The 26835-nt window shown below is 38.2% G+C and overlaps 1 protein-coding gene across 1 annotated transcript; it reads left to right on the top strand.

The window, feature by feature from the left end:
• Positions 1-238: 238 nt before the first annotated feature.
• LOC131233554 (protein TORNADO 2-like) lies at positions 239-2558 on the top strand. The gene is made up of 2 exons (XM_058230309.1): positions 239-845; positions 2091-2558. Exons 1-2 carry the CDS (start codon positions 348-350, stop codon positions 2400-2402), a joined length of 810 nt encoding a protein of 269 aa, XP_058086292.1. The 5' UTR covers positions 239-347; the 3' UTR covers positions 2403-2558.
• Positions 2559-26835: the final 24277 nt, after the last annotated feature.

Below are 26835 nucleotides of genomic sequence, written 5' to 3'. Positions count from 1 at the left end.
ACGGTCCGAATTCAATAGGAAAAACTAGATGGCAAACACCATCCGAATCATCGTGATTTTGGGCTATGCTCCATCGACAGTGGGGCAAACAACATGACCAGTCCAGATCGATATACACGTGCACCACGGGATTTGTGGATGAGCCAACACAATCTACTAAATCATATCAACGTCGTCTAGGAGACAGGCCAAAAGATAAAAAGGAGGAGGAGAAGAAAAAGTAGTAGAGTGGGCCACAAAGCAGAGAATCCGAGGGTATTCTTTTACCTCCATCACTAAGCAAACCACATTCCACACTGCCTTCTTTTAGCGTCTTTGGCTATCACCGTGTCTGCGATCACAGCAAGATGCCCCTCAGCAACAATGTCATCGGAGCCATCAATTTCGTGGCCATGCTCCTCTCAATCCCGATCATCGGCGCCGGGATCTGGCTAGCATCCGAGCCTGACAACAGCTGCGTGAAGCTTCTACAGTGGCCAGTCATCATCATTGGCATCTTGATCTTGATCGTAGCTCTTGCTGGCTTCGTGGGCGCGTTTTGGCGCATTCCATGGCTCCTATTCTTCTACCTGGTAGCCATGCTCATCCTCATAATCCTACTTGGTGCATTGGTCGTCTTCACCTTCATGGTAACTAACAGAGGGTCTGGCCACACTGTCCCTAGCCGCGCCTTCTTAGAATATCGCCTCGACGACTACTCAGGGTGGATGCGTCGAAGGGTGCATGGTTCTTTCAAGTGGGATCGTATCCGTAACTGTATCGCTTCTACTAGCATGTGTGCTGAATTGAATCAGAGCTATCGATTCGCACAAGATTTCTTCAATGCACGTCTTAGCCCATTACAGGTATTATTTTCGCATTCATTTCTAGTATTACTAGTGTGAGGTACTGATACAAATCTGTAATAAAGAAATGTAGATCACGAGTCGGACACACCATATGGACCCATTACAATCATGCCTAAAACTTGTATATTCAGGCGGTGTGTCCTACCTGAGTCTTTGAATGGCCTGAGTTTTGGTGTGTCCCTTTCTCCTGGTGGGGGCTGTCCTGATGAATGGGTTGGATGGCATATATACAACAGTCGACCCTTTGTTCCTGTCCCCTTAAGTGTGACCCACCTGAGTTATCGATCGGGGCTGAATTTTTGGATGGCACTCAGATATCACACCGGGCTACACACAGCTCCATTGTATCAATTACGGTATGTTCGATCATATGTGTTCATTCTCTTGTTTTAGACGCCAAAATTGGAAAATATGATGGTGCTCATGTTCTTACTTAAGTCGCAAGTTATGTAAGATACCCCCAAATTAATTATTTTTGAAATACCCAACTCTTTTACTCCCCACTTAAAAATGAGTTCATCTCATTTTAGCTAGTTACAAGAAATCATGAAGTAGTGGAGATTGTTTATGAGGATTTAAAATAATCTTGATAGCCAACTATTTGTTTATTCATTTATTTTAATTTTTGGGTAAATGATTAGCTGGGCTCAAACCAAGACCTGAGTGTTGAAATACCCCCTCCCCTGTCTACCACTGACCCCCTGAATCAAATCAACTATTTATACCTAACAAAATAAAATAAAATCTCTATCACATGATAATTATAAGTTACAGTGCTCCTAGTTGCATTGAAGGGCTACCACCTAAACAATAAGACTGGTTGGATTATCAAATCCATAGTAGATTAGGCCTTATTTTTTGTAGCCATCCTTTTTCCAACCAATGGATGGGATGGCTAGGATTGCCCAGAATTTTTAGACTCACATTTAAACATATGTTTATCCAGATGATATTGAGTGTACATAATAGAGGCCATTATGGTTAATACTATTAGATGGGCATGCATGATATTAGCATGATTGTCCATTAAATGTGTGTTGGACTCAATGGACAATTTACATCAATCGAGGGTACGAATGTAAGTAGGAGCACTGTAACTTATAGTGTCGACTACATTCTCAAAATGATTTTTTTTTTTTTTTTTTTAATGTGTAGTGACACCCATCTCAGTAATCAAAACATATTGTTCTGTCACGGGGTGACCCTATTTCTCTTCTTCTCTTTTGTGCTTTTGATTTACAGTCAGGTTGCTGCAAGCCACCAACCTTATGTGGCTACACATTTGTCAATCCAACGTACTGGATTAGTCCGATCAACACGGCCGAGGACATGGACTGCTTGCTGTGGAGCAATGAACAGACGCAGCTGTGCTATGCATGCGAATCTTGCAAGGCAGGCCTACTTGCAAATCTAAAGAAGGAATGGAGGAAGGCAGATCTGATTTTGGTCCTCACACTAGTGGGACTTATATTTGTGTACTTGATAGGGTGTTGTGCATTTAGGAATGCTAAGACAGAAGACCTCTTCCGTAAATACAAGCAAGGTTATGTGTAATCAAGGTGGCGGTGGGAACTGCATTTTCATCCTTTAAAAAAAAAAAAAAAATGTATAACTTTCTTATAACGCAATGCATTTCTTTTTCATCTACTGGGTATGGCATTGGAGAAATCAGTTTGCAAGATATGATAGTAAAATGTGAATTATTTGGTAGATTATGACACCTGAAAACGTTTGTATTTAGAACTTGCATACGTGGGATGTACTAAGTTAATCTGTCTAAATCGAAAAAACCCACTACGATTGAGTCATAATCCAAAAATCTTGTTATCAGAGAAATCCTAACCTTTGATTAACAGACAGATGTTTGGTAAATTCAAGCCAATGGACACTTCTCATCAATTGTCCTTAGATGCCTAGTTGCCTGCCAATGGACTATTTAGAAAGATCAAATCCATACAATTTGACTGTTCTTGTTAATCGCTCCACATCTTTAAAAACGAGAAAAAAAATAAAAATAAAAAGAGTTTGAAAGCACCGACTCACCTTTTAATTACCTAAATAACCTCTTATTCGGTTTAAAACCCTTCCGATGTAGTGAATAAATAAAGCATAATTTTAAGAATTAATGAGGTTAATTGTGTGAAGATTGTTACCCTTGTGGGTTTACTTTTATTCTCCCTACGTATGCAGGGCTGTTTGGTTTTTCAAATAAAAGGTAATTACTGGTAAATGGGTAATAATTACTTATCACGTAATTATCGCATTGCTTCTTACGCTGCCGTGATGGCTTAACTTTTTGGCGTTCAAATGGAGGATGGCTGCCATATGAATGTAGGGTCCATTGTGATGTACATGATGTATCAGCACCGATCATCCTATATGTCACCCTCCTTTAGCCCATAAACTAAAAAATGAGGTGGATCCAAAGCTCCAACGGACCACACCATAAGAAACGGTAAAAATTGAACGCTTACCATATAAAAATTTATGTGGCCCTCAGAAGTATTGGATGAAGCTGATATTTGTGTTTATCCCTCATCAATGTTTTTATGACTTCATGAACAGGTTAGATGACAAATAAATATTAATGTGGGCTCAATAAACAAGATGAGTTTCAATGGCGAATGTTTAAGACCATTGTTTCATTTGGTATGGGCCACTTGAGTGATGCATTTGCCTCAATTTTGGATTTAGGCTCTGAAATCTTCTGATAATACATATGAATGGTATGGATATGACATGCATATCACATTGGGGTCTACAAATTTAAGTAAGTTTTTTAGACCAATTTTTGAGATGAAAAACTCGTAAGACCAATTTTTGAGATAAAAAACCCGTAAGAAGATTTAAATAGAGTGAAAAGATATCAATGACCTCTTTCAAGGTTATTTTTCGGATGCACAAAAATCAAACAGGCTTTAACTGAGCGTTTCGATAGAATGCGAGGCTTCTTCCCCACGTGTTGATCTGAGCCATCCGTCATGTAGAATACATTTTAAATATGCCGTATACCAAAGCCGAGGTAGCACGCTAATCAAATGAGATGCACATGTTGAAATTGGAGCATTAGACCACCTCATTTCCATTTTTCTCAAACAAGTATGATCCGCCTGTTCAGCGGACCAATATTATTTTTTCCTCTGTATACTGCCTGATCAATGGTCCTGATCCCTGACATGCATGCTATCCAACGGTGGGAAGTGGCCCTGCATGATGCGGGGCCCAGCATTATATTAAAATAGTGTGGAAATGGAATAAAGGAAAAAAGCCAAACATGCTGACGTGATTTACGGAGCACCGAAAGTTTTGAGCAGTCCAGTGCATGAAAAGGGTATTGGCTCGTGGTTCCGAATGTACTTGAGCTCCGTGTACATGGATTTTCAGAAGTGATAAGTGGGGCCAATGGATCGTTCATCCAGATCATTCGTATGTTGAATCCCACCGTGGATGGAGAATTCCCCAAAAATATTCAAGAATGGAATATCTCAACTACCAATTGTGAGGACCTTTTCTAGTTCAATGTAAGCCGTTGTTGTGCCCTACGACAAATCAAAGGCCTAATACGTTTATTCACAAAGGAGGTTTTTAAAAAGTAGTTCATCCACGGTGAGAACGAACATACAAATGGTCAGAAACAGCGAACCCTGGGCCCCGCATGCCATGATTGAATCCTGTGTATACTGTGTAAAGATTCTGACCGTGTATCAAGTAATTAATCACAAGAAAAAAAGTCACACCAGTTTGAAAACAACGAAATGTCCTTTCTTTACGTCGACGTAAGGTTTGCTAATGCCACGCGCGTGTGGGAGCTGTGCACATCCATACGCGTTTTAGGGACGGAAATACATCAACGGTCCACAATCAACTTAAAAGGGTACAAGATTCGGGGATAGATTATTAACATCAGGGAGAATTTTTGGCTATTGCCCATCCATAACAATCTGCATCAGAATAATGGCGTGGATCGCGGGACAGTGGGAAGAGTATACTGTGCATTGGCTCTAGTAATATACGAAATCCATATGCAGAGCAAGTTGCGGGGTACCTGCAAAACCAGTGGCCATAGCGGAGAGTGCTTTGCCCCTCTCTACTGGATCTATCTCCCCACTTTTCTATGAGTGTGTAGAGCATGCCTGGCTACAAAAGAATATCACCAACAGTGGTGCAGGTGAAACCGATTAGGTGATTTCTGTTTGAGCTTGCTCACGTGTGGTGACATGTTTAAGGAGCATTCGGTCGGTAAGTCATTATAGGTCAGTTACTTGTGCCTTAAATAGCTTATCTTGGTTTATACAACTAAAAAGGAGAAAAGTTTATTTTGTTTTCATCTTCACAATATATAACAATTATCCTCTAGTTTGTTTGGTCCACCCTCATTCATAGTCCATGTGAGGCCACTTTTGATGTGGACTGTTTATTGTGTGGACCCCATCTTTGATGTGAATTATCCATCATGTAGTGCCACCTTGGATGTGAGTCATTCATCATTAAAGGCTAACCTTTAATGTGCATTGTCCATTATGGAAGGCCCACCTTTGATGTTGGTCATCCATCATGTGGGGCCACAATCAATGTTATTATCCATCGTGTGGGCCCCCCCTCCAATGTAGGCCAGACATCATGTGGGACCCACCTTGGATGTGGGACACTCATCATTAGGGCCGATCTTTGATGTGGGTTGTCCATCATGTTGGTCCCATCTTGATGTGGGTCATCCATCTTTGATGTCGACCATCCATCATGTGGGCCTCACCTTCAATGTGAGTCATTTAACATACATTGCTTACCTTGGATGTAGGCCATTAATCATTTAGGACAAATCTTTGATGTGAATCGTCCATCATGTTGGGCCCACCTTGATGTTGGCCATCCATCATGTAGGGCCCCACTTCAATGTCCACTGCCCATCATGTAGAGCCCAACTTTAACGTGAACTATCCATAGTGTAGACCCTACCTTTGAAGTAGGTCATCCATCGCACTGGCTGCTTCTAATGTACTTTATTGATCATTAGGTGCAAACTTTTGATGTGGACCATCCATTATTCGGGCCCATGTTAATATGGGGTCATCCATCAGGTGGGGCTCACTTTTGATATGGATTGTCCATCATGTGGGCCCCACATTGGATGTGAATAATCCATCATGTGGGGCCCCCTTTGATATGAATTGTGAGAGGGAGCCACGTTTGACGGGGACAAAGAGAGAGAGAGAAGTGAAAAGTTTTAAGTCAAAAAGTTAAAAATAATAATTTATCCAGAGAAGTAGCTTTTAGCACTTAAATTACTTTTACAATAATACTTACAGATTTTGACCATATTAGTCTCATGGTATTGCCAAACACCCTAAAAATTAAAACCCTTAAACAAATGCCTGCTAGCCTTTTGACAGTTAAAAAAAAAAAAAAAAAAAAAGAGTTAAAATTACCCATTCTTGGAGGTTAGTGCCTGTACGAACCACCTTCTTCTTCTTCCTTTATTGATTTCTTAGGACTCTTCTTCCTTTTCAAGCATATCTTTCAAAGACTCACTACCACCCCTTTCGATCATATTTTTTAGCATATGACCACTGTCATCAACTTCTCTGTCATATGGGCACCACCAACAACTTCTACGACTGTAAAAATGAGTTTTTATTTTTGCTACGACAACCACATTTCTTAAATAAGAAGTCACTAATAGGTAAAAGATATTTTAAATGGATTATTTATTATTTATTATTATTTTACATAATATTATTTTCTTATAGATAGAAGCCACTTTTGGTTGTAAATAGAAAAGGATGGCCATAGTTATTGTTGTAGGGAGAAGTAATTATCAAAAGGATTTTGAGGTAGAGATGAATGATTATGCTTCTCATATGGAATATAATAAATTAAGGATATAGAATTTGAAGTTTATAATATATTTCCTTAGAAGACAATGAACTTATATCATTTGTTAAGTGTCGGGGTTATGTGTTAAGGATATGGGTCGTGGTTGTCATTTGATAAGGGTTGAGGTTGTCATATGTTAAGGGTTTGGGTTGTGATTGTCATGTGTTAAGGGTTGAGGTTGTTAAGGCATAGGTTGTGGTTGTCATGTGTTAAGGGTCGAGATTGTCATATGCTAAAGGTTAAGATTGTCATGTGTTAATGATTTGGGTCGTGGTTATCATGTGTTAAGGCTCGAGGTTATCATGTGTTAAAGGTTGTGGTTCACTATGGGATGTATTGAATCCACACCATTCATTGGATTCGTAATTTAATTTAAGAACATGGGCAAAAGAATGAGTTACATCTAAAAAAATAATCCCCCAAAAAGTTTTCAATGGTAGGTTTTTGATATTAGTACTTTCTGTGGTGTGGTCCAATTGAGCCTTTGATATGCTTCGTTTTTGGGCTCATGCCCTAAAATGATCTTTCAAAATGGATGGACGGCATGGATAAAATACATACATCACAATGGGCCGCATAAGACCATACATCTCTAACTAGGTTATGTTACCCAATTTGCGTCACCTCGCATCACTTGATGTGAATTTTGAGCAAAAGCCTTGGGCATAAAGCTCCTGCTACACTAGAATCTATGTTGGGCCTACCATAATGTTTGTGGGAAATTCACTCTAATATCCATCCATTTTGGAAGATCATGTTAATGTTGGGATTTGGTCTATGGAATCACACAGATTTGGATCGAAGAAAGTAATCCAATAGCACCAAGTAATCACAAGAGAAACACAAAGATTTAACATAGAAAACCCTTTTAGGAAAAATTCATGGCACAAAGCGATAGATCTTTACTATAAAAATAGAAATTACAAAGAGAAAAAAACTTACCCTATTCAAACAAACTTGAATCTCACCCTTGCTACATCTTTTGATAACCCTAGAACCCTTTTAGAAACTTTTAAAATACCTTTAGGAAGCCTTAACATACCTTAAAATGGCCATAGGGACTCCTATTTATATATGGGAAAACCCCACTTACGCGCCTCCTTCGAAATCGCCTCAAATTTACATAATCCGTGTATAAACCATGCACCGTCTGCGTAACTCTCAACCAGTCGAGCCTAAGCTTCGACTGGTCGAGCCTATCCCTCGACTGATCGAGCGTCCCAGAAATCTCAAATACATCGTTGCTGGACGTCGAGTCGAATAGGCTTCGACCAGTCAAAGGAACCTTCGACTAGCCAAGTCAACCCCTCAACTGGTCGAGCATCTCGGTGAATAAGATTTAAGATATCTGTTTTACAACAGTTAAGACGTAAACCAAAAATTAAATAGATTTGAATCTCAAATGAGCCACACAATTGGAAGCAGTGAAAAGGTGTTGCTTGTCATTCAAACCTTTCTAGGCTCCACTATTATGTTAATATGCAATCCAAAATGTTCATATAGTTGCCCAAATACTCATAAAGTCCTTACCAGAAGGATGAATAGAAAGAATAAAAATATTAGCCCGGTCTAAAGCTTTTGCAACCCTAAGAATGTTTCAACCATGTGTGTACGGCGTCCACTATTTTTTATTGTATGGCCCACTTGAGCATTGAATTTACCTCATTTTTGGGCTCATACCATAAAATGATTTGGCAAAACATTTGAATGGTGTGGACAATTTTATGCCATTTAAAAAAAAAAAAAAAAGAATTAGAGGACTAGCTAGGATATTTGTTTAAGTTAAAAAAGTAACTTAATAATTCAAAATAAGTTAAAAAGTAACTTATTTGTGGTATCCAAACACAGGCGGTAAGTTACTTAAGATAAGCTACTTATGTCTTAAGTAACTTATCTTAATTTCTACTTATTAAACTGAAGTGATTAAAGTAAGTTTTTATTTTTCTTAAAGCTGTTTATAATTGATCATAGACCGAACTCGCTGATCTCAAATAAGTTACTTCTCTACTGCTGTAAGTAGAAAAAGTAACTTATTTGGTCATGAATCCCGTACACATGCGACACAAGGCCCCCCCATCCACGTCTTTCTTAGGATTACACACACCACTCCTCCAGGGAGCATGTCCTGAGCCCTACTCGGAACCTGAAAGTCGCATCAACCCGTTGGAATCTTGAAACCATGCCTTTGAGTAAGGATGAGAATGGGCTGGTTCGACTTGTGATCCAACCAACTCGACCCCGTTCATGGATGGCTTCAGTTGAGTTTATCAGGTTTCTTACAATGGCCTATCTACAAGGACGTGTTGGGCTCAGGCCTGATTTCTTTGAAAGGCTCTTCTAATAAAGGGGCCGGGCCTGGATCGAATTAACCTGAACTCAACTCACTCCCCACCTGCCTGTGAGTGATAGGGAAAATGAGACTACAAAGTCAACCAACCCATGCCTCGCTGTTGACAGCTGGCTCTGTTTGGGTCAGATCTCAGTGAGCCCAAGCCCATCCCTTCGTCCACAAATTCAATGCCAATGCCGGGCCCATGACATTGGTGAACAGACCTGGGTTTGGCTCTCGAGGTTATTAAACAAAGGCCTGACCAGTCCTGTTTATCAATTGATAGACAACAGGCAGGTGACATGGGTCAGCGGGCCAGGGCTGGGGCCCATAAACTTAGCCCAAGGCATGTGTGTTGGGCCCAATTTCATGCTGGACTGGGCCTCAGAAAATGAGGCCTAGTCCAATTGCCAAAGTTGGCCACCATATACAAAGAAGAATGGACCAGAGCCACCATTGAATGTACATACATAGTTTAAAAACCACTCTTCAATCCGGGTTCATTCTTCGTTGACCGTTTATGTGAGGGCATTCATTGCATCTGGAGGTGATACCCTCAAAAAATTGTAAGATTGGACCATTTAAAACCCGGGTTTAAAAAAGAAAATTAAAAATTAAAAAAAATCATATCAGTCACTGTTTTTCCTAAAGGACCGGCCTAGCCCTGGAGGGCCAGGGATGTCAATAGGCTGGACTCATGGTAAGCAAAATCAAAATTTTGAATAGGCCTGATCTGAACGAAGGCGTTAGCTTATTATGGTCAAGTTCTAGGAGACTAGAGATGGCCTGGGCTGACCGATGTCCATCCTTAGCCCAGCCCATTGCATCCCTCTTTTGAGTTCTAAATACAGGCCTCAACCTCGCCCCAACATGCAGGCCAAGCCCAATCGATGTTGGGCCTAGCCTTCAGGCATTTGGCACCACCCCATTGCCTGCCCTCCCTTCGTCGAAGGCCTACCTCAATTTCTTTGTCAAATAAAAAGATTCTTACACCCAATCAGGTGGTTTGACAGAGTTGTAGGTAGATGAATGCGTAAGTTGTGGGTGGATGGGTGGCTCGAGAGAAAGATGGAGAAAAATCCCCTCCGTCCACCAAGTGAGAACCACTATTTGTAGTGGATGTATACAAGATAAACTCAATATAAATAAAAAATAAAAAAAATAATAATTTTTTTTTATTTTTTATTTTTTAAAAAAACAAAACTCATACGGACAACACCAATGCAAATGATGTAAAATTTTTCCCAAAATTGCTAAGTTCACATGGTTTCGCATACTTGAGTTTTTTTTTCATCAATCCATTTTTATATTTTCTTTTCCTCCTCGTAATTTACAAATGAAAGATATACACAATGGTAGACACACCTTGGGTTGGCATCCCATTTCCAATTGGTCCTTGTGGTGTGGCCCATTTGAGTTATGGTTCTAGCTGATTTTTGTTCCAAGGGTCGTCTACAAAAGAATCTGACAGACAATAGGTTTTACATATACATTTAGTGGATTTGAAAACTTGGGTTTTTAGGCACTTAGTAAATAAGATTGTGATTTACGTCCAACGGGAAAAAGTCACATTCTTGTTTGAGGCATGGGACCCACAATAATAATAATAATAATAATAAAATTTAGTGAAGATTTTCAGAATGGAATGATGATTTTATCCTTTTTATTGTATGTCTTACACGCATGGGTCACTTGGTGCTTTTTCATTGGCATGGATGAGATGCGTACAGTGCTCTATTGGACAAAATTAACACTCTAATCTGTACACATGGCATATATTAATACAATAAATATGCTAAATTGCACAGTATGCAAACGCCAGTCCCAAAATCAAATGGGGTGAACGTTAACCTCCGGAATAAATATTTATTCAAATAGCACCATTGTATATTTTTCATTTTTAACCGTCCAAATCATTTCCATCAATTGTATAATCAGAAAATTAAGTGAGCTAAATCTTTGGTTATTAACACATGTTAATTGGGACACATAATTTAGATGGCTATGATCAAATTAGTTATATTCCATATGTTCACATTATACATTTATGTGTATTAGCTATCATACTCCTTCGGGGTAAAGTTTTTTCACAGCATGCAAAACTTTTATAGTGGGCTGGCTCTATATCCCAGTGAAAGAGAGAACAAGTTCAACAGTGAACTCTATATCTTAATTACTGATGAAACTTATGCAAATCAGACTGGTCTAGAGTGGGACAAGTTACATGAGGTAAAACAATGAACAACTATGCTTTTGTCTTCCTCTTTCATAGGAAAATATACTGGATTTACTTAAAATTATTTCTCATGCTTCTTATTTTTGTTGCAGGAGTTTATCATGAAATGAGCATTTTATTTTATTTTTTGTACCAATATTCTCTTTCTTAGTTTGATCTTTGAACTTTAATACTACATACTCTTTGGGTTAATGGCAATGCAATGTTTATGACTAATAACTTCAAGGAATTTGTTGCAAAAAGCCAAGTAAACGACTCAAATTCTAAAATCGCATTTATCACTTTATCAAATATGTTTATATAAAACCAATACAATGTCTCTCATGTTCAGGAGGACTGGGCTATCATGCTAGCATTCACAATGAAACATCAATTGAAGCAACCTATGGGTCTTTCATCTTTACCATTTCTCTTGTTGCAATTGTGTCATATTTCATTTGGATGTTTGTAGGAATATTGAGAATAAATGTATCTCCTAGATTTGTATTTTAATCGATGAGACATAATTATGATGATCCTTTGTTTAGTTTTTAGTGCAAATGATATTATTTACATTACCTTATTTCATCAGTAGTTAACCCAATTTTGGCTATTTATTATATATTTAATTCAATTTGCTCTTCAGGCCAATTGAGCATCTGAACACACTCAAAATGATATTTAGTCTAGTTTCATATTTAGCTCAATCTTTTAAATTTTGTGAATGGGATTCTTATTAAATAATTGTGTGAAATTTTTTTTTTGGATGACTATCAGGTATAATAGATTCAAAGAAAATAAATAAATAAATAAATGTTGCAATTTTTATTTGTAGAATTTTTAATGACGGATTTTTAATTTTTGCGAGAGATCCCATATCTGTTATTCAATTTTTGCGACCTAGAAAACAGCTACGGACCAAGTCCGCCGTGAATTATATTGTGCAACCGATCCAATCAGTTGCAAATTCACGATTTTGGCATAGTGCCACTCTGTCAACCGGGTCTGACCCTTGATGTTAGCTCCAAAGGAAAACAAGTACCCATATACAGGTGGAACATCAAATAACGGAAAGTGGATGGCAATCATAGGCTTGTGTATGGGCCCTACAATATTGTCTATACATGGAGCGAAGAGAATTTCTCCAGCATGCCTATCCTCTTACACACTAGCCCTTTTGATTTGCTCTTTTGTGCTAACCCATTTTCTCTCTTCATGAGCAACCAAAGTTTTGATGCAGGAAACTTTCATGGCCTCACCATGATTTATGTATTAGATTTACATTGTCTATCCATTTTGTCAAATCATTTTAAGGTTTGACTTAAAAAACGAAGTAGATCCAAGGCTCAAGTGAACCATATTATAGTAATCAATAGAAATTGGACACCTACTGTTAAAAACTTCTTAGTGCCATCATACCATTTTTACTCTTCTTTGTTTTTGTTTTTGTTTTGTTTTTTTTTTTTTTTTTTAATCATCTAACCCCGTCATATCTCACATATCAGGATTAAGGGAAAACAAAAATATCAACTTGATCTAAGCCTTTTATGGCCCCAAGAAGTTTTTAACGGTGAGCGTTAATCACCACCGTTTCCTGTGGTGTGGTCCATTTGACATTTGGATCTGCTTCATTTTTGGAATCATTACTTAAAATGATTTGAAAAATTGAAGGAAGGTGCGGATATAACGGATAATTATGTTGGCACACTGAAGTTCCACACGCTAAAAACTACCGTTTTCTTCTTGAATCGGATTGCGTGATCACATCACGCATGCTACATAGTGTTGAACTGTGGAATTATCTTGGGCCCTACTATGATATATGTGTGAGATCCACACCGTCCATCCATTTTTCCAGATCATTCTAGAAAATAAGCACAAAAACGACGCAGATACAAAGCTAAGGTGGCACACATCACAGGAAACAGTGGGGATTAAACACTTACCATTGAAAACTTCTTGGAGACCACAGACGTTTTGGATCAAGGTGATATTTGTGATAGGGTTAAGTGACTTTATGAATAGGTTGTATGGCAAATAAACATCATAGATTTACTTGCAGTAGCTCTAGAAAGTTTTTAATGGTTAGCGTTCAATCACCACTGTTTCCTGCGGTGTGGGCTACCTGAAATTTTGATCTGCTCAATTTTCAAGACTACATCTAAAATGGGCTGGAAAATGTACGGACAGAGTAGATATATAACACATAATCAAGGTGGGCCACACGGTGACACCCAGTAAGGTACTGCAAGATAGCTAAATGGCGTTCCGTTACGTGTCCAAAGAAACCAAGACGATGACTGTGTACTGAGTAAACCCTATGGGCCCACTGTAATGTATTTGTCTTATCCACGCTGTACATCCGTTGTCCATATCATTTTATCATTTTAAGGCTTGGTCGCATAAGCAAAGCTGAAGCAAAGGAAACATGGGGAATTGAACGCCTACCATTGAAAATTTTCTGGGGGCCATGGAAGTTTAGGATAATCTGATAATTGTGTTTTCCCTTCACCCAGGTATATGTGACCTAATCAAAGGGTTGGATGGTAAACAAACATTACAGTGGGCCCCTGGAAGTTTGTAATGGTGGGCATTCAATCACCACTTTTTATTGGAGAAGGGGGAGTTCGATCACGCGCACACACAAATACGGGTTTCAACACCCGGTCAAGGGTTCGAGTATCCATAGGTGGTGAAAGTCCACTACGGCATGAGTGTGTCGGGGTGTGTGAATAGCCCTGCATAATGGTGCGCAGAAGAAAATCTCTCACTCTCTCTATACACGCGTGTGGGTATGGGTGTGTTGGGCTATCAACGGGCCGGGCTCAAGCCTACCAAAATCAACATTTTGAATAGGCCCAAAACAGTTGAAAATCTGGGCGGAGGCCAATCCAGGCCTGGCCCCCTTGACAGCCCTGTGAGTGAGTGTAACCCGTTCATTAGGGAAACCTCATCAGAACGAATAGACTGTCCAGAAATTAATTTGATACAAAACAAAGGTGGGTTGCATTATGTGAACTTAAAGAGTTCATAGGAGTCATCTACATTAATATTCCATGTATTATGGCTAACCTAAGTTTTGGATCAGCCATATTCTTTACGTATGTGAACATGAGAAAGCTGTCTTGCTGGAAGAAGTTGACATAAGACTTACATCAAGATAGACCTCGGACAATTGAAGCGTTGTATCATCTTTGTGTAGAGCATGTGTGTTGCCTGTAAATCCGTCAATGAGAGAGAGAGGAGGGGGAGAAAGCAAAAGAAAGTCTTGGAGAAACGTAATGTTCAAATGATCTCATTTGTGTATTTTTGAAACATGAGCTATCCATGATAGAGAGCAAGAGAGTCAACAGGGAGAGCCAAGCTCAACAGGAGCCCACACGGGCCAAGATAGGCCAGCCAGACCTCAATCCAAAATGCTTATTCCCAGCTCGATCGAGCTCAGACAGAAATGCTAACGCCGAGGCCCGAGTGTTTCTAAGATCAGGAAAAGGGAGGGAGGGAGGCAGACCTTTAAGGCTCACTGTTGTAATGTCCAAAAGGCTATGTGGGTTGGTCAAGCAAGGCTGTGTGGTTAGTTCAATTGTTCAGTATTTATAAGGTGAGAATGATGTCAGATTTAAAGTGGATCCTGTCAAAAATCCAGCAGTTTGGCCGGAAGTGATGATAAGAAGAAAGAGAGATTGAGCCGAATTTCAGAAAACATTTCAGAGAGGCCTACCCGAGCTGGCCATCACCCTTCTTCGTTAAAATCTAGACGACCCTAATGGGTAGGCCGTTGCTTACGGTCCAAGCGCCTGATCCGATTGAGAAGCAGGCTTGAATCTAAAGCTCGGCCATTGGGCATCATACTGCAGCTCAAGTCCGGCCGGAGGTGGGACAGCCGGTCCATTGACAGCTAACATAGGTTAGCAGATGGACTGCCTAGTGTACCGTAGAGAGTTGGCTGTACCATAATCCGGTTCTTCCGGCTCTCTACAGCATCGTGTGCAGTCCTGGTCAACAACTGGACCCACACGGCGTGTTGACAATCCGCACTACTATCTGTGGACGCGGATTGCGTCCTACCCCCGCCCAGACGGTAATCCGTCCGGGCAGGGCTCTGTGGGGCCCAACGTGATGTAAGTGTTTTATCCACGCCGTTAATCGTTTTTTCAGATCATTTTAAGGTATTATAAAAAAAAATGAGGCAGGTACATGTCTTAAGTGGACCACAAAGTGGGGATTTAACATTCACGATTAAAAAATTCTTGGAAGCTAGATAAGTTCCAGATCAAGCTGATATTTGTTTTTTCACTTCATCCACGTCTACATGGCCTTATTAATAGGTTGGATAGTTTAAAAAAACATCACTGTGGCCCTTAGAAAGGTTTCAAGGGGGGGTGTCATTATCACTGCAGCTTCCTTTGGTGTGGTCCACTGGAGCTGTGGACCTACTTAATTTTCAAAATAACATCTTAAAATAATCTGAGAAAAATGATTAATGGCGTGGATAAAACACTTACATCACGGTGGGCCCCACTGATCCCTGCCCGGGGGTCGGACGCAATCCGCGTCCACTATTTGTAACAATAGCAAAAAAGAGGCAGGCCATCTTGTGAGAAATGTGGGCATGTGCTCGTTAGAAACGGACGGTCTAAAAGCCATGCCTACAATCAAAAAAGGGAAAAAAAAAAAAAAAAAACATGAATAAAATAGGTAGTATCATCGGATGTTAGCACTTTCTACGCCATGGTCCATGCAAGGTGGGGTTCACCGCTTTAGAGAACCTAGATCAACGACGAAGATATCGGATTGCGTACTGAGTTATTCAAGTATGCTTTCATCGTATTGAGTAAACTCTGTGGGGCGTACCGTGAATGTACGTAGTTTATCCACGCTGTCCATACATTTTTCCAGATCATTTTAGGGTTTGATCCCAAAACTGAAGCATATCCAAAGATTAAGTGGTCCACCTGAGGTTTGGATATTCTTAATCTTTTAGCTCTAAGCCATAAAATTTTCTGGTAAAATGGATGAACGGATGAGTGGATAAAATACATAAATCACCCAAAGAGTTTACTCTGTATGCTTATCGTACTGAGTTACTCGTTACGCAATCCGCTTCCAACAACGAGACTATCCATGACGTGCGTGTTGTAAGATATCATTGCGACATTCCGTTAGAAAGATTTCAATGGTAGGAATTTATTGTCCCAATTTTTCCTTCATCCCGTTAGAAATGACCTTATAAATGGTTTGGTTAGTATATAAACATCAAGGTGGAGCCTAGGAAGATTTCAATGGTAGGAATTTATTGTCCCAATTTTTCCTCTTGTGTAAACCACCCGCGTTTTTTTTTTTAATCACCTTATTTTTGGTCGAACGACCTAAAATGATCTCTCAAAACGGATTGACGGAATGGATTTCTCATGTACATTGCAGTAGGCCCCACCCATCATCATTGCACAGTAACTCTTTGGTAAAAGCTTTCGCAGGAAATCCGCGTCCGACCACATCATGATGTATATATTTTGTCAATGCAGCTGTGCATGGAACACGGATTGCGTCCAACCCCCGCCCGGACAGTAATCCGTCCGGGCAGGGCTCCATGGGGCCCACCGTGATGTAAGTGTTTTATTCACGACGTTTATTGTTTTTCTCATTTCATTTTAAGATATGATAAAAATAAATAAATAAATAAAATGAGGCAGGTGTAAGGCTTAAGTCACTACAAGAAATATGGTTTTTACCGACGAAACTTTTACCGACGAAATTAATTTTCGTAGGTAAAAATGACTTTTACCGAACCAACGAAATTAAATTTCGTCGGTAAAAGTCATCTTTACCTACGGAATTTTTCGTAGGTAAAGGATATTTTCAAATTTTTGCCTACGGAATTCGATTTCGTAGGTAAAGATGTCTTTTACCTACGCATATTTTGTAGGTAAATGGTGTTTTGAATTTTTCATAATAATTAAAAATTAAAAAATTTACTTTTAGCGACGAAATTTAATTTTGTAGGTAAAAGCTATCTTCACCTACGAAACTTTTTGTAGGTAAAGGGTATTTTCAATTTTTCTAAATACAAAAAAAAATGAAAAGTTTACTTTTACCTACGAAATCAGATTTCGTAGGTAAAAGCCATCTTTACCTATGAAAAATCTTCGTAGGTAAAGTGTGTTTTGAAAAATTCAAAACATCAAAAAAAACGAAAAGTTTACTTAAAAGTCATCTTTACCTACGAAAAAATTTTCGTAGGTAAAGGTATTTTGAATTTTTGAAAAAACCAAAAATCGAAAAGTTTACTTTTACCCACCAACAGTTTCGTAGGTAAAAAAATGTATGAGGCTTCTACCTGCGACTATTTTCGTAGGTAAAAACATATATGAGACTTTTCCCTACAAAAGATTTCATAGGTAAAAATATAATATTTAACTTAGATGCGACTTTTACCTACGAAATATTTCATAGCTAAAACACGTGTAATGGTTCTTTAACTTATTTTTGAAAAGTAGTTGAGACCTTTACCTACGAAAAATTTTCATAGGTAAGACTTGTCCTTACGAAATGGTTCGTAGATAAAAATATAATATTTCATTTCTTAAGATTTTTTGAATGGAGCCAATTTGCTAACAACCATCCATTGTTTGCGAGCCATAATTCACATGGTGCCCCTATCCATAATTGGCAATGGACCTGGATGGCTTCAAGCATAACCATCAATTAGGGTTGTCCAAGGGCCCTGACTCGGTTACTATGTTCTCACATTTTAAACTACAGGTGACATTGTATTGGGTCAGCTAGCAGGTTAACAGACCCGAGCTGTTCCTAATGAAGGTTGGAGTAAGTCAAATGGGTATGGGTCTAAGTAGGGTTGAACCATATCCAACCTAACCCAACCCAGCCATATAAATAACCAAAGGGATGGGCTACATGAACCAATCCAGCCCGGACCATATAGCCCAATGTTCCATTAAAGTTTGGGTCTCACTATTTCCGTTCTCACTGTTTTCCCGTAGTATGGCCCACTTTGACAATGGATCTATTTCATTTTTAGATCTCATTCTATCATGGTTCGGAGAAAATGATAGACTGAGTATATTTTACACTGTCATCGTAGTTGGCCCACATTAATTCATATCTTTTTGTGTTTTATCCGCATTCATATCTTCTTGATATTATGAACATGTTGGATGTCAAATAAACATTACTATGCGCCCAAGGAAGGTATCAATGGTGGAAATCATTATTCCACACTGTTTCGTGTGGCATGGTCCACTTGAGTTTTAGATTTACCGAAAATTTGGGATCATTGGCTTGTTCATCCATTTTTCGATATCATTTTAGAGAACTATCCAAAAAATTATTCATATCCAAAGATTAATTAAATGAACCAGACCACAAATAAGGGAAATAAATTAGCTGCTGCCCCTGACACCATCCAATGGCTTGTCGTTGATGCTATGTGGGCCCTTCCATGATGTATGTGTTTAATCCATGCTGTCCATCTATTTTTAAAAATCATCTTATGGCACGAGATAAAAAATGATGCATATCCCAATATGAAATGGACCACATTAATAAGAAACAGTGTTGAATGAGCGTCAACTATTTAAAACATTTCGGGGGCATAAAAGTCATGGATCGAGATGATTTTTGTTTTTCCCCTTTATCTAGGCCTGTATGACCTAATCACATATTGAATGTCAAATAAAAAGTAAAGTGGGCCTTAGGAGGGTTTTAATGATGGATAACCAATTATTATTGTTTTTATGTGGTGTGGTGACCTCATATCTATTTACCGGGCAATGGCTGGTGGTCGGTGCTCTGTGGGCCCCACCATGATGTATGTGTTTCATCCACGCTGTCCATTTATGTTTATAGATCATTTTATGATATGAGAGAAAAAATGAGGTATATCTAAACCTCAAGTGGACCACCTTACAAAAAAAAGTGATGGATGAATGTTGACCATTAAAAATGTTTTGGGGGCCATAAAAGTTTTGGATCAAGCTGATATTTATTATTTCCCTTCACCTAGGTCTTTATGACCTAATCAACATATTAGATTTCAAATAAACAGTACAGTGGGCCTCAGGAGGATTTTAATAGTGGATATCCAACCATTATTGATTTCCTATGGTGTAGTCCACCTGAGATTTATATACCTATCATTTTTTGTGCTAATTCCTAAAATGATCTCTAAAAATAGATGAACGGAATGGATGAAACATATACGTCATGGTGGGGCCCACAGAGCACCCACCACCAGTAGCCAATCCGCCTCCCAAATTTGGGTGCGTGCTCAAAACAGAGCCGCGCCCAAAAGTAGGGATTTCATACGGTCTCTTTCTCTTCTCTCTCATTCTCTCCGTTGCATTCCCTAAACCCTTCTTCCCCTAAACCTCTGTCTCCGTCCCGATCTTTGCTCCATCTCTCTTTCTCCTCCCTCTCTCTCCAAACAGATGACGAAAATGAGTTTTGGGAGAAAGTGAGTGTGGCGGAGGAGAGGAAAGAAGCTATGGTGGTGCTGTGGTGTTCTCAGTTGAAGATTCTGTCTCACTCGTCTGTAGGGTGCTTTGTGTCACACTCCAACAAAGTGAGATATTCAGTCATTCAGTCATCTGAGTATACTTTCACATGAAAAACAAAAAATGATTACGTTCCTTACCAATCTCCTATTTGTTAGTAAATTACCTGTTATTATTAATGTTTTTCTTTTCATTTTATACAAGTTGGGCCCCTTTTTTCAGATTTTTGGTGCATGGATCATATATAATATCAGAATTTAGGTCACTGAACAATGGCCTCACTTGTAAAAACTGAAAAATCCATTGTATATAATCTCCTATATATCATGTATGCTAACTGTATGATGAAATGTCTCAACAAGGAATGTTTTGTGTGGATCGCATTTGAGTTCCATTTTTTTTCTCTACCCATGAGTTGGCCCATATGGTTGTATGGTTGGATGACTGCAAATTTTTTTGAAAGTTATGGAAAATTAGTAAGTGATATTTTCTGAAATTAGGTCCCTCTCTTGTTGAGCATTGCTATTAGTCATTGTTTTTTTTTTTTTTTAAATTAATCTGTGTTTCTATGTACACCATCTGCTGTCATCCTGCGATATTTGGTTTGGAAAATCAGCTTGTGATTTATAGGAACTGGTTTTATCTTGTGTTTGAAGAATCAGTTGGACACCATCTGTTGTTGTCTTGTGATATCCCATATGCTGTTTGCAACAATCCGCTTGTGATACATCGTTTGAAGTAGATTGTGATGTGTTGTGAAGGAATCCTGTGATATGTTGCAAAAATCAGACCATCTGCCATTATCTGTATGCCATCTATTGAGTATGTTGGCAGGTCTTTTGGGTTTTTCTAGAGGATCTGATTGATTCTGCACAGAATGCATCATTATTTACAAAAGGGAGCTAAAAACAAAGAGGTTTTCCATTCGAAAAAAGGTCTGTTTTCTGCCATCTATTTCTCTCATTAATTAGCTTACCATGACAAGCAGATTCCGAATACTACATATATCTACTTTGAGCTATTAGCTCCCCCATTTTGCGTGGTCAAAATAAATGTAAGCTCATGATATATGATTTAATTGTGGACTTGTTCTGCGTATGAACTGAATGTTTCTTTTGCATGTGCTCCTTGGACTCGGATTGCGTAGTGTGGCACACAGCACCAATGTCAGTACTGTGCACTATTGGAAAAGCTGTGGGGCCCATCATGATGTATGTGTTTTATCCACGACAAGCAGATTCCTACTACCACATGGATCTACTTTGAGTGATTAGCTCTCTCATTTTATGCAGTCAAAATAAATGTTAAGCTGCGATTTCGTGTGTGCCACTAATTAGATTGGCAAGAGTTCTACAAACGGCTCTACCCACCAGACATTACTCTCCATCACTAATAGATTCATGTGTGCCACTAATTAGATGACAGGGCATTTGAGTACAAGTAAAACCTAAAATTCATTCTGAAAGTTTTTTTTCCTTATATTTTCTTCCCTTCATTTCTCTGATTTATGCTCTATGTTTCTGTCTGTTTTGTGTTATTCGAGAAGGAAAAACAGAAGTAGGAAGGACACTGAAGTGGCATATGCAGAAGGACAGAGAAGTTTACATTTTCTTCATTCTTCTTTTCACTTCTCTGATATTCCATTGTATTAAAGAAGTCTTGTACTAAGAAAGATTTGATTCACAACTTAGAAAATCACAAAGCAACAATATTTTTGTGAATACAAATTCCTCATGTTTGAAGTAATCAAATACCTGATTGGTCAAAAGCTTCTCAGTCACCATCTGTCAGCATTGCCTGCAATTTTCATATTTTTATGCAATCAGGTGGTCTTTTTTTCTTTTTTCTTTTTTCTTTTTTCTTTTGTATGCTGCAGGTTGCATTGTTGGACAAGGGGCTATGATATTGACATTTTCAAACTTTATATATTGAAAAATTCAGTCTTTGCATAATCTATATAACGCAATGAATTCACAATTAGCAAGGGTTGAGCAACTCTCTGATTACCTCTTAAAATAGATGGATGTGCTTAATATAGAGTCAATGCCTGTAAAGAAACAGAATGTAGCAAAAGAGTTGTTTGGTTCAATTGGCCTAGCCTATGATGGTGATAGCTTTTTTTTTTTTTTTTTTTGTGATTCGTTTATGTTATATAGATATGTTATATGTATACAAACATGCTACAAGGATTTAATTGTGTTTATTTTATTTGTATCATGCAGAAGGCTTCCTTCTACAAATGTTCAGTCACCTGACATAAATGAACTGTAGTTCTGGAAATGAGAAGGTATTCCATTCTTATGAGTTTTTAGACCATTTCCACCTTTTTGTCTAGAGAATTCCACACTTAGATGCTCAAACTACATTTTTCTATTGTTCTTCTTTTAACTCATTTGTGATTGCCATTTTCAGAAAGCCTGCATTTGGTAGTTTTCTATGATGAAGTTGGGCTAAAAGGCTTTCTTCACATCATAATTTGTCGCAACTTGTTGACAGATGCGTGAAGTCGTGCGGGATGTTGCAAACTATTTCCCAATGGCAATAATTAGTGGAAGATGACGTGATAAGGTACTGGAGCAATTAGCTACTTTGCATGGAAAATGATCCAATTTTGGACCTGTTTATCTAAGTTATCGTGTATTGCATTTCCATACACTTGGCATGCATATACTGTTCATTTGCTAGGCATTGTCATGGATGGCACATAGCCCAAATATGCTAGTCAGTGTATCGTAGCTGCCAAGTGGACTTATGGTATTACAAATGTTCTGAAGATGGGTATTGATGCTGCCAAGTTCCTTGCATATTAAGATAAGTTTACCAAATTCATTCTGTAAACCAAAGCTTAAACACTCTGCAACTGAATGTTCAAACTCAGAGCTGTTGGATGGTTGTAATGAATTCTCTATATCTTGGATCCCCATTCGCATTGAGTTTGTGTTAGCATTATCATCTATTTTGAAGTCTCCGGGCTACTTTGACCCCTTTCCATCTTGGTCACATTCTTGGTTTTTTTTTTTTGGTTGACGTATATATGGGGGCTAATCCCTTCGCACTTGGTCTCTCATACAAACTCTGCTATTTGTTGTTGGCATATGGTGGTATCAATGATTGCAGGACAAACTGTACAACTGCCCCATTGTTCGAGGCATTTGGAGGAGTGCCCTTTCAGTCAGGTCCATATGAGTCCATGCAAAAAAAAAAAAAAAAAAACAGGGGCATGCATTGGGTACATCGCCGGTATCAGTCAAATACATCCAATACAACATGGAGGTTGGAATTTGAATTTTGTTTTGTTTTTAAATTTTTTTTTTTTTCAAAATCTCTCTTCTTTTTTTATTTTATAATAGGTGGACTGTGTGTATGTAAAACAAATGAATGGTCAATAGAATTGGACCAACAACCCATGGTGCAGGTGAACAAGTTCCCTTTCTTTTTTCTTTATCTTTTTAAAATAATGTTTGTACTATTCCCTTTTTACTTTTAAGATTGGCTGGTTTTCAAATGGCTATAGATTGTTGTTTTACCATGCTATCTAATCTAGTCTTTGAGTACTCTTTTGAATTTTTGACCTATTGATCAAAATGTCAAAGTACTTTTAACTAGGTTCTTTAGGTTTAGAGAAAACCAAGCTAGCTTGCTGTAAGTATTGTCTGACTCAATTTGAATTGACTTGATCAAGTGAATTTGTTCATTACAAGTCAATCAAACTTAGACCCTTTTTATTTGCAGGAATATTCTTCCTATATGTCTTAGAACTGCATATTGTCATGTCCAAGCCTTTATTATTGTATGGCATCTCAATTCATGGGAGATGCATTGGCCTTCTCTGATCCAATTATATAACTAGTAGGACTTGTTGACTTGAGTAATGGTACTTTCCCTTCATTAACAGTCACGTGTTTATCAAATCTGTTTTCTTCTAACTGTGGCATGATCCAACTGATTCACATAAGTTGGATGCGGTGGATTCGCATAATATTGTGATGCATGGTAGAACTTGATAGATTTTATTGGCATAGGTATTTAACTGAATGACAAGGAAAGTTTATGGTTGTGAACAGGACATTTCAGTGAATGAAATTTGCAACAGTTTCCAGAACTGAGTTCCAGACGATGAATTCAATCCTTTCATCGTGAGTATACTTGATTTTCCATTCGTCCATGCCAACCCAAAACTAAGATGTATTTATCTCTTTTTAAAGCTGAAAACCTCAATTTCCTTTTGAGAGGGCTCTACTTCACAAACTGTGTTTTACAATAGCAACTTAATACAATGTTCTCATGGTTATATCTCGAGAAAAGCTCATTTCTTGGAAATGCTAACCTTTTTCTATTGGTTTTCATTACTTTCAGCATCTCCACTAGGCATCAAGGTAGCATTTGCATTAGAGTGTTGTGGAACAAAACATGCCTTGTTAGATAACCTAATCTCTTATGCATTTGCATTACTTGCCAGATAACCTAATCTCTTATACATCTACATTATAGTGCTGTGGAACAAAACATGCCTTAGGTAAATAACTTGGCATTTCACAGTGATTGATCAATTCTAAATTGTTTGGAATCTTATATGATTTGTGATATTTGGGATATTTTGATAAACATGATGCATAGGTGCAGTATATGCCTTTTGTTAATGGTTGGAGCAATCAATAGTTGTGAAGCTAGTTCCATTACATTAACTAGAATTCTTTGCTTGCTTTACTCCTATTTTCAGGAAATGAAGGGTAGTTCCATTCCATCCACCACCCAGCTTGTTGAAGCTAGTTCCATTACATCCACCAGCTAGCTTGTTGAAGAAATGAATGGCTATTTAAATCAAATTTATTTTTCTTTAAGAACTATTATTGCTCCTTATGTTCAATTTTTGTTTTCTCGTGACACTTCTTTGCAGGTTCATCAACATAATTTTTGCTCAAATTATAAAAACCATAGTAATGATAATTTTTGTTTCTTTTTTTGTCCGTTAAATTATAGAAACCATACTAATGATGATTTCCAACTTCATGCATATGCCGCTTTTGGGATTTGAAAGTTTAATAACTGGGGAACTCATTGTGGAGCCCCAGTGTTCCTTCTCTTCTTTCCAAGTCATCTATATTCTTTTGTTTCCTATGGTGTGGCGTACCTAGTTTTTGGAATACTGCACTTTTTAGGTAGTCCTTTCATCTTGACAAGGAACATTAGAAGAATGGTTTTAATGTAATCTGCAGGTTTGTGGGAGATATGTGTGCATTGACAACTAATATTTTAATGGGGTGGATCTTATGAAAGTTCCACCCAAGGGGCTATCAGTTTGTTAGCCTGGTTCTTTTTGGATTATGGGAGATATGTGTGCATTGACAACTAATATTTTAATGTAATCTGCTGGTTTATGGCTAATGATGGGAAGATGAAGCTGAAGGCAATGCTTCTAACCCATTCCTCTTCAGAAATACATTCTAGAAAACTTCAGAACTTTGGTCTGACTTCTATTCTTGATTATACATGCAATGCCATTCCAAATCAGCCTGGAAAGTCCAATTATACCTGCAATGCCATTCCAAATATCTTTTTACAATGTACGTGATGCATTTCTCATAAGAATCTAGAGTATTACATTCTGGATTTTGAACATTCCTCAGCAGAAATTTTCAGCATCTCTACCTTTTGCTAGTTCTATATGCATTACAAGTTTCAGTTAAGATGATTCCCGGAGTTTCCTTGTTGAACTACCATAGGTGTTCTTATGTTGTTATAGATTTCACAGAGATGCATTTTCGCACCTAGCAAGTGAACAAGTTTGCCTCGCTTGGTCTAGAACGAGCTCCCCTCGGGTCAAGAGTGCATCGAGCATGTCCAAAAACCAGGTGAGTCAACTAACAACAGTCCCCCATATGTATGTTCAATTGTCACAATTTTTTTCAGACTGTTTTGATATTTGATTGTTGTTCTTTCAATCTATTCACATGTTTTTGTTCTTATTTTTTACTTGTTGCTTGTTAGTTAGGTACATAAAAGGCCATCACATTGTGGAGCTCTTCATCTGCTTGACGGACCTTCATTGAATTGTCTTTTTATTTTAAAGTCTTCCATTGTAGATTTTAGTTTTTATAGTCAGGTTTGCAAGTCAGATAAATAATGTTTCAAATTACATCATGGTTGTTTTTACTAGGTGAAGTTTGCTAAGCCCACACATGGGTAGAGCCTTCTGCAACAACATATAGCTGCATGTACCAATATAACATAAGGTGCGAGAACAGAACTTTCCATTCAAATATTGCACCAATTGCAAAAGTAGTGTTTTCCCAACATGAAATAAAAATAGATGTACAAGACATTGAACACATTAGCTATCTTTTCTGTCCATTTGGTGCATTTGTTTGGCTTTTCCAAATCTACCAATTTATGGGTCACACTTTGTAATATCTTACTGGTTGGATGTTTCTGAGTGCCCAAAAATAGTTGGACAGCAAGTTTTACAAAGGCCCACTCATTCAATGGTTGGGATCATAATGTGGGGTAATTTGAAGATAATTCTCATGTTTGAAATGTCCATGCCATATTTCGCATTTTACTCCAGTGTTACAAACTTGAGATTTAAAACTTTCTGAAAGAAAGTTGATAATTGAATACTATCTGTTTTGGAAGCTATATATTGCTGATTTTGTTCAGGCCATGACTGTCCAATAGGTTTGAGGCACCTATGGATCTAAAGAAAGAGTGGGAAAGATTAATATTTGAACAGAAGTATGGGGAAGCATTCACTTTAGCCCATGAGTTGTTGGATGTTTATTTGGTTTTTAGATAATGCAGATTTTGCTTAGTTTTTCAGAGTTTATAATTGAGAAGATGAGCATGTGCTCTTGAAGTATTGTCTCTCTCTCTTTTTTATGACATCACATCCTTATCTTTTTCTATACTTTTAGTTCTTCAATTTTGCTGCATAACTTTTCTGTATGATGATATTCGTTGTAGGAAGCTATTCGTTGGGGTACTGATTATCTTCTCAAAGCTACTGCTCATCCAAACACCATATATGTGCAGGTTTCTTTTTCTCTAATTCTTTTTGGG

The sequence above is a fragment of the Magnolia sinica genome, chromosome 18 (genome assembly GCF_029962835.1).
Source record: "Magnolia sinica isolate HGM2019 chromosome 18, MsV1, whole genome shotgun sequence".
In the NCBI taxonomy this organism is placed as follows: Eukaryota; Viridiplantae; Streptophyta; class Magnoliopsida; order Magnoliales; family Magnoliaceae; genus Magnolia; species Magnolia sinica.
Note: the sequence above shows the minus strand (reverse complement) of the source record. Positions and strands in the feature narration are given on the sequence as shown.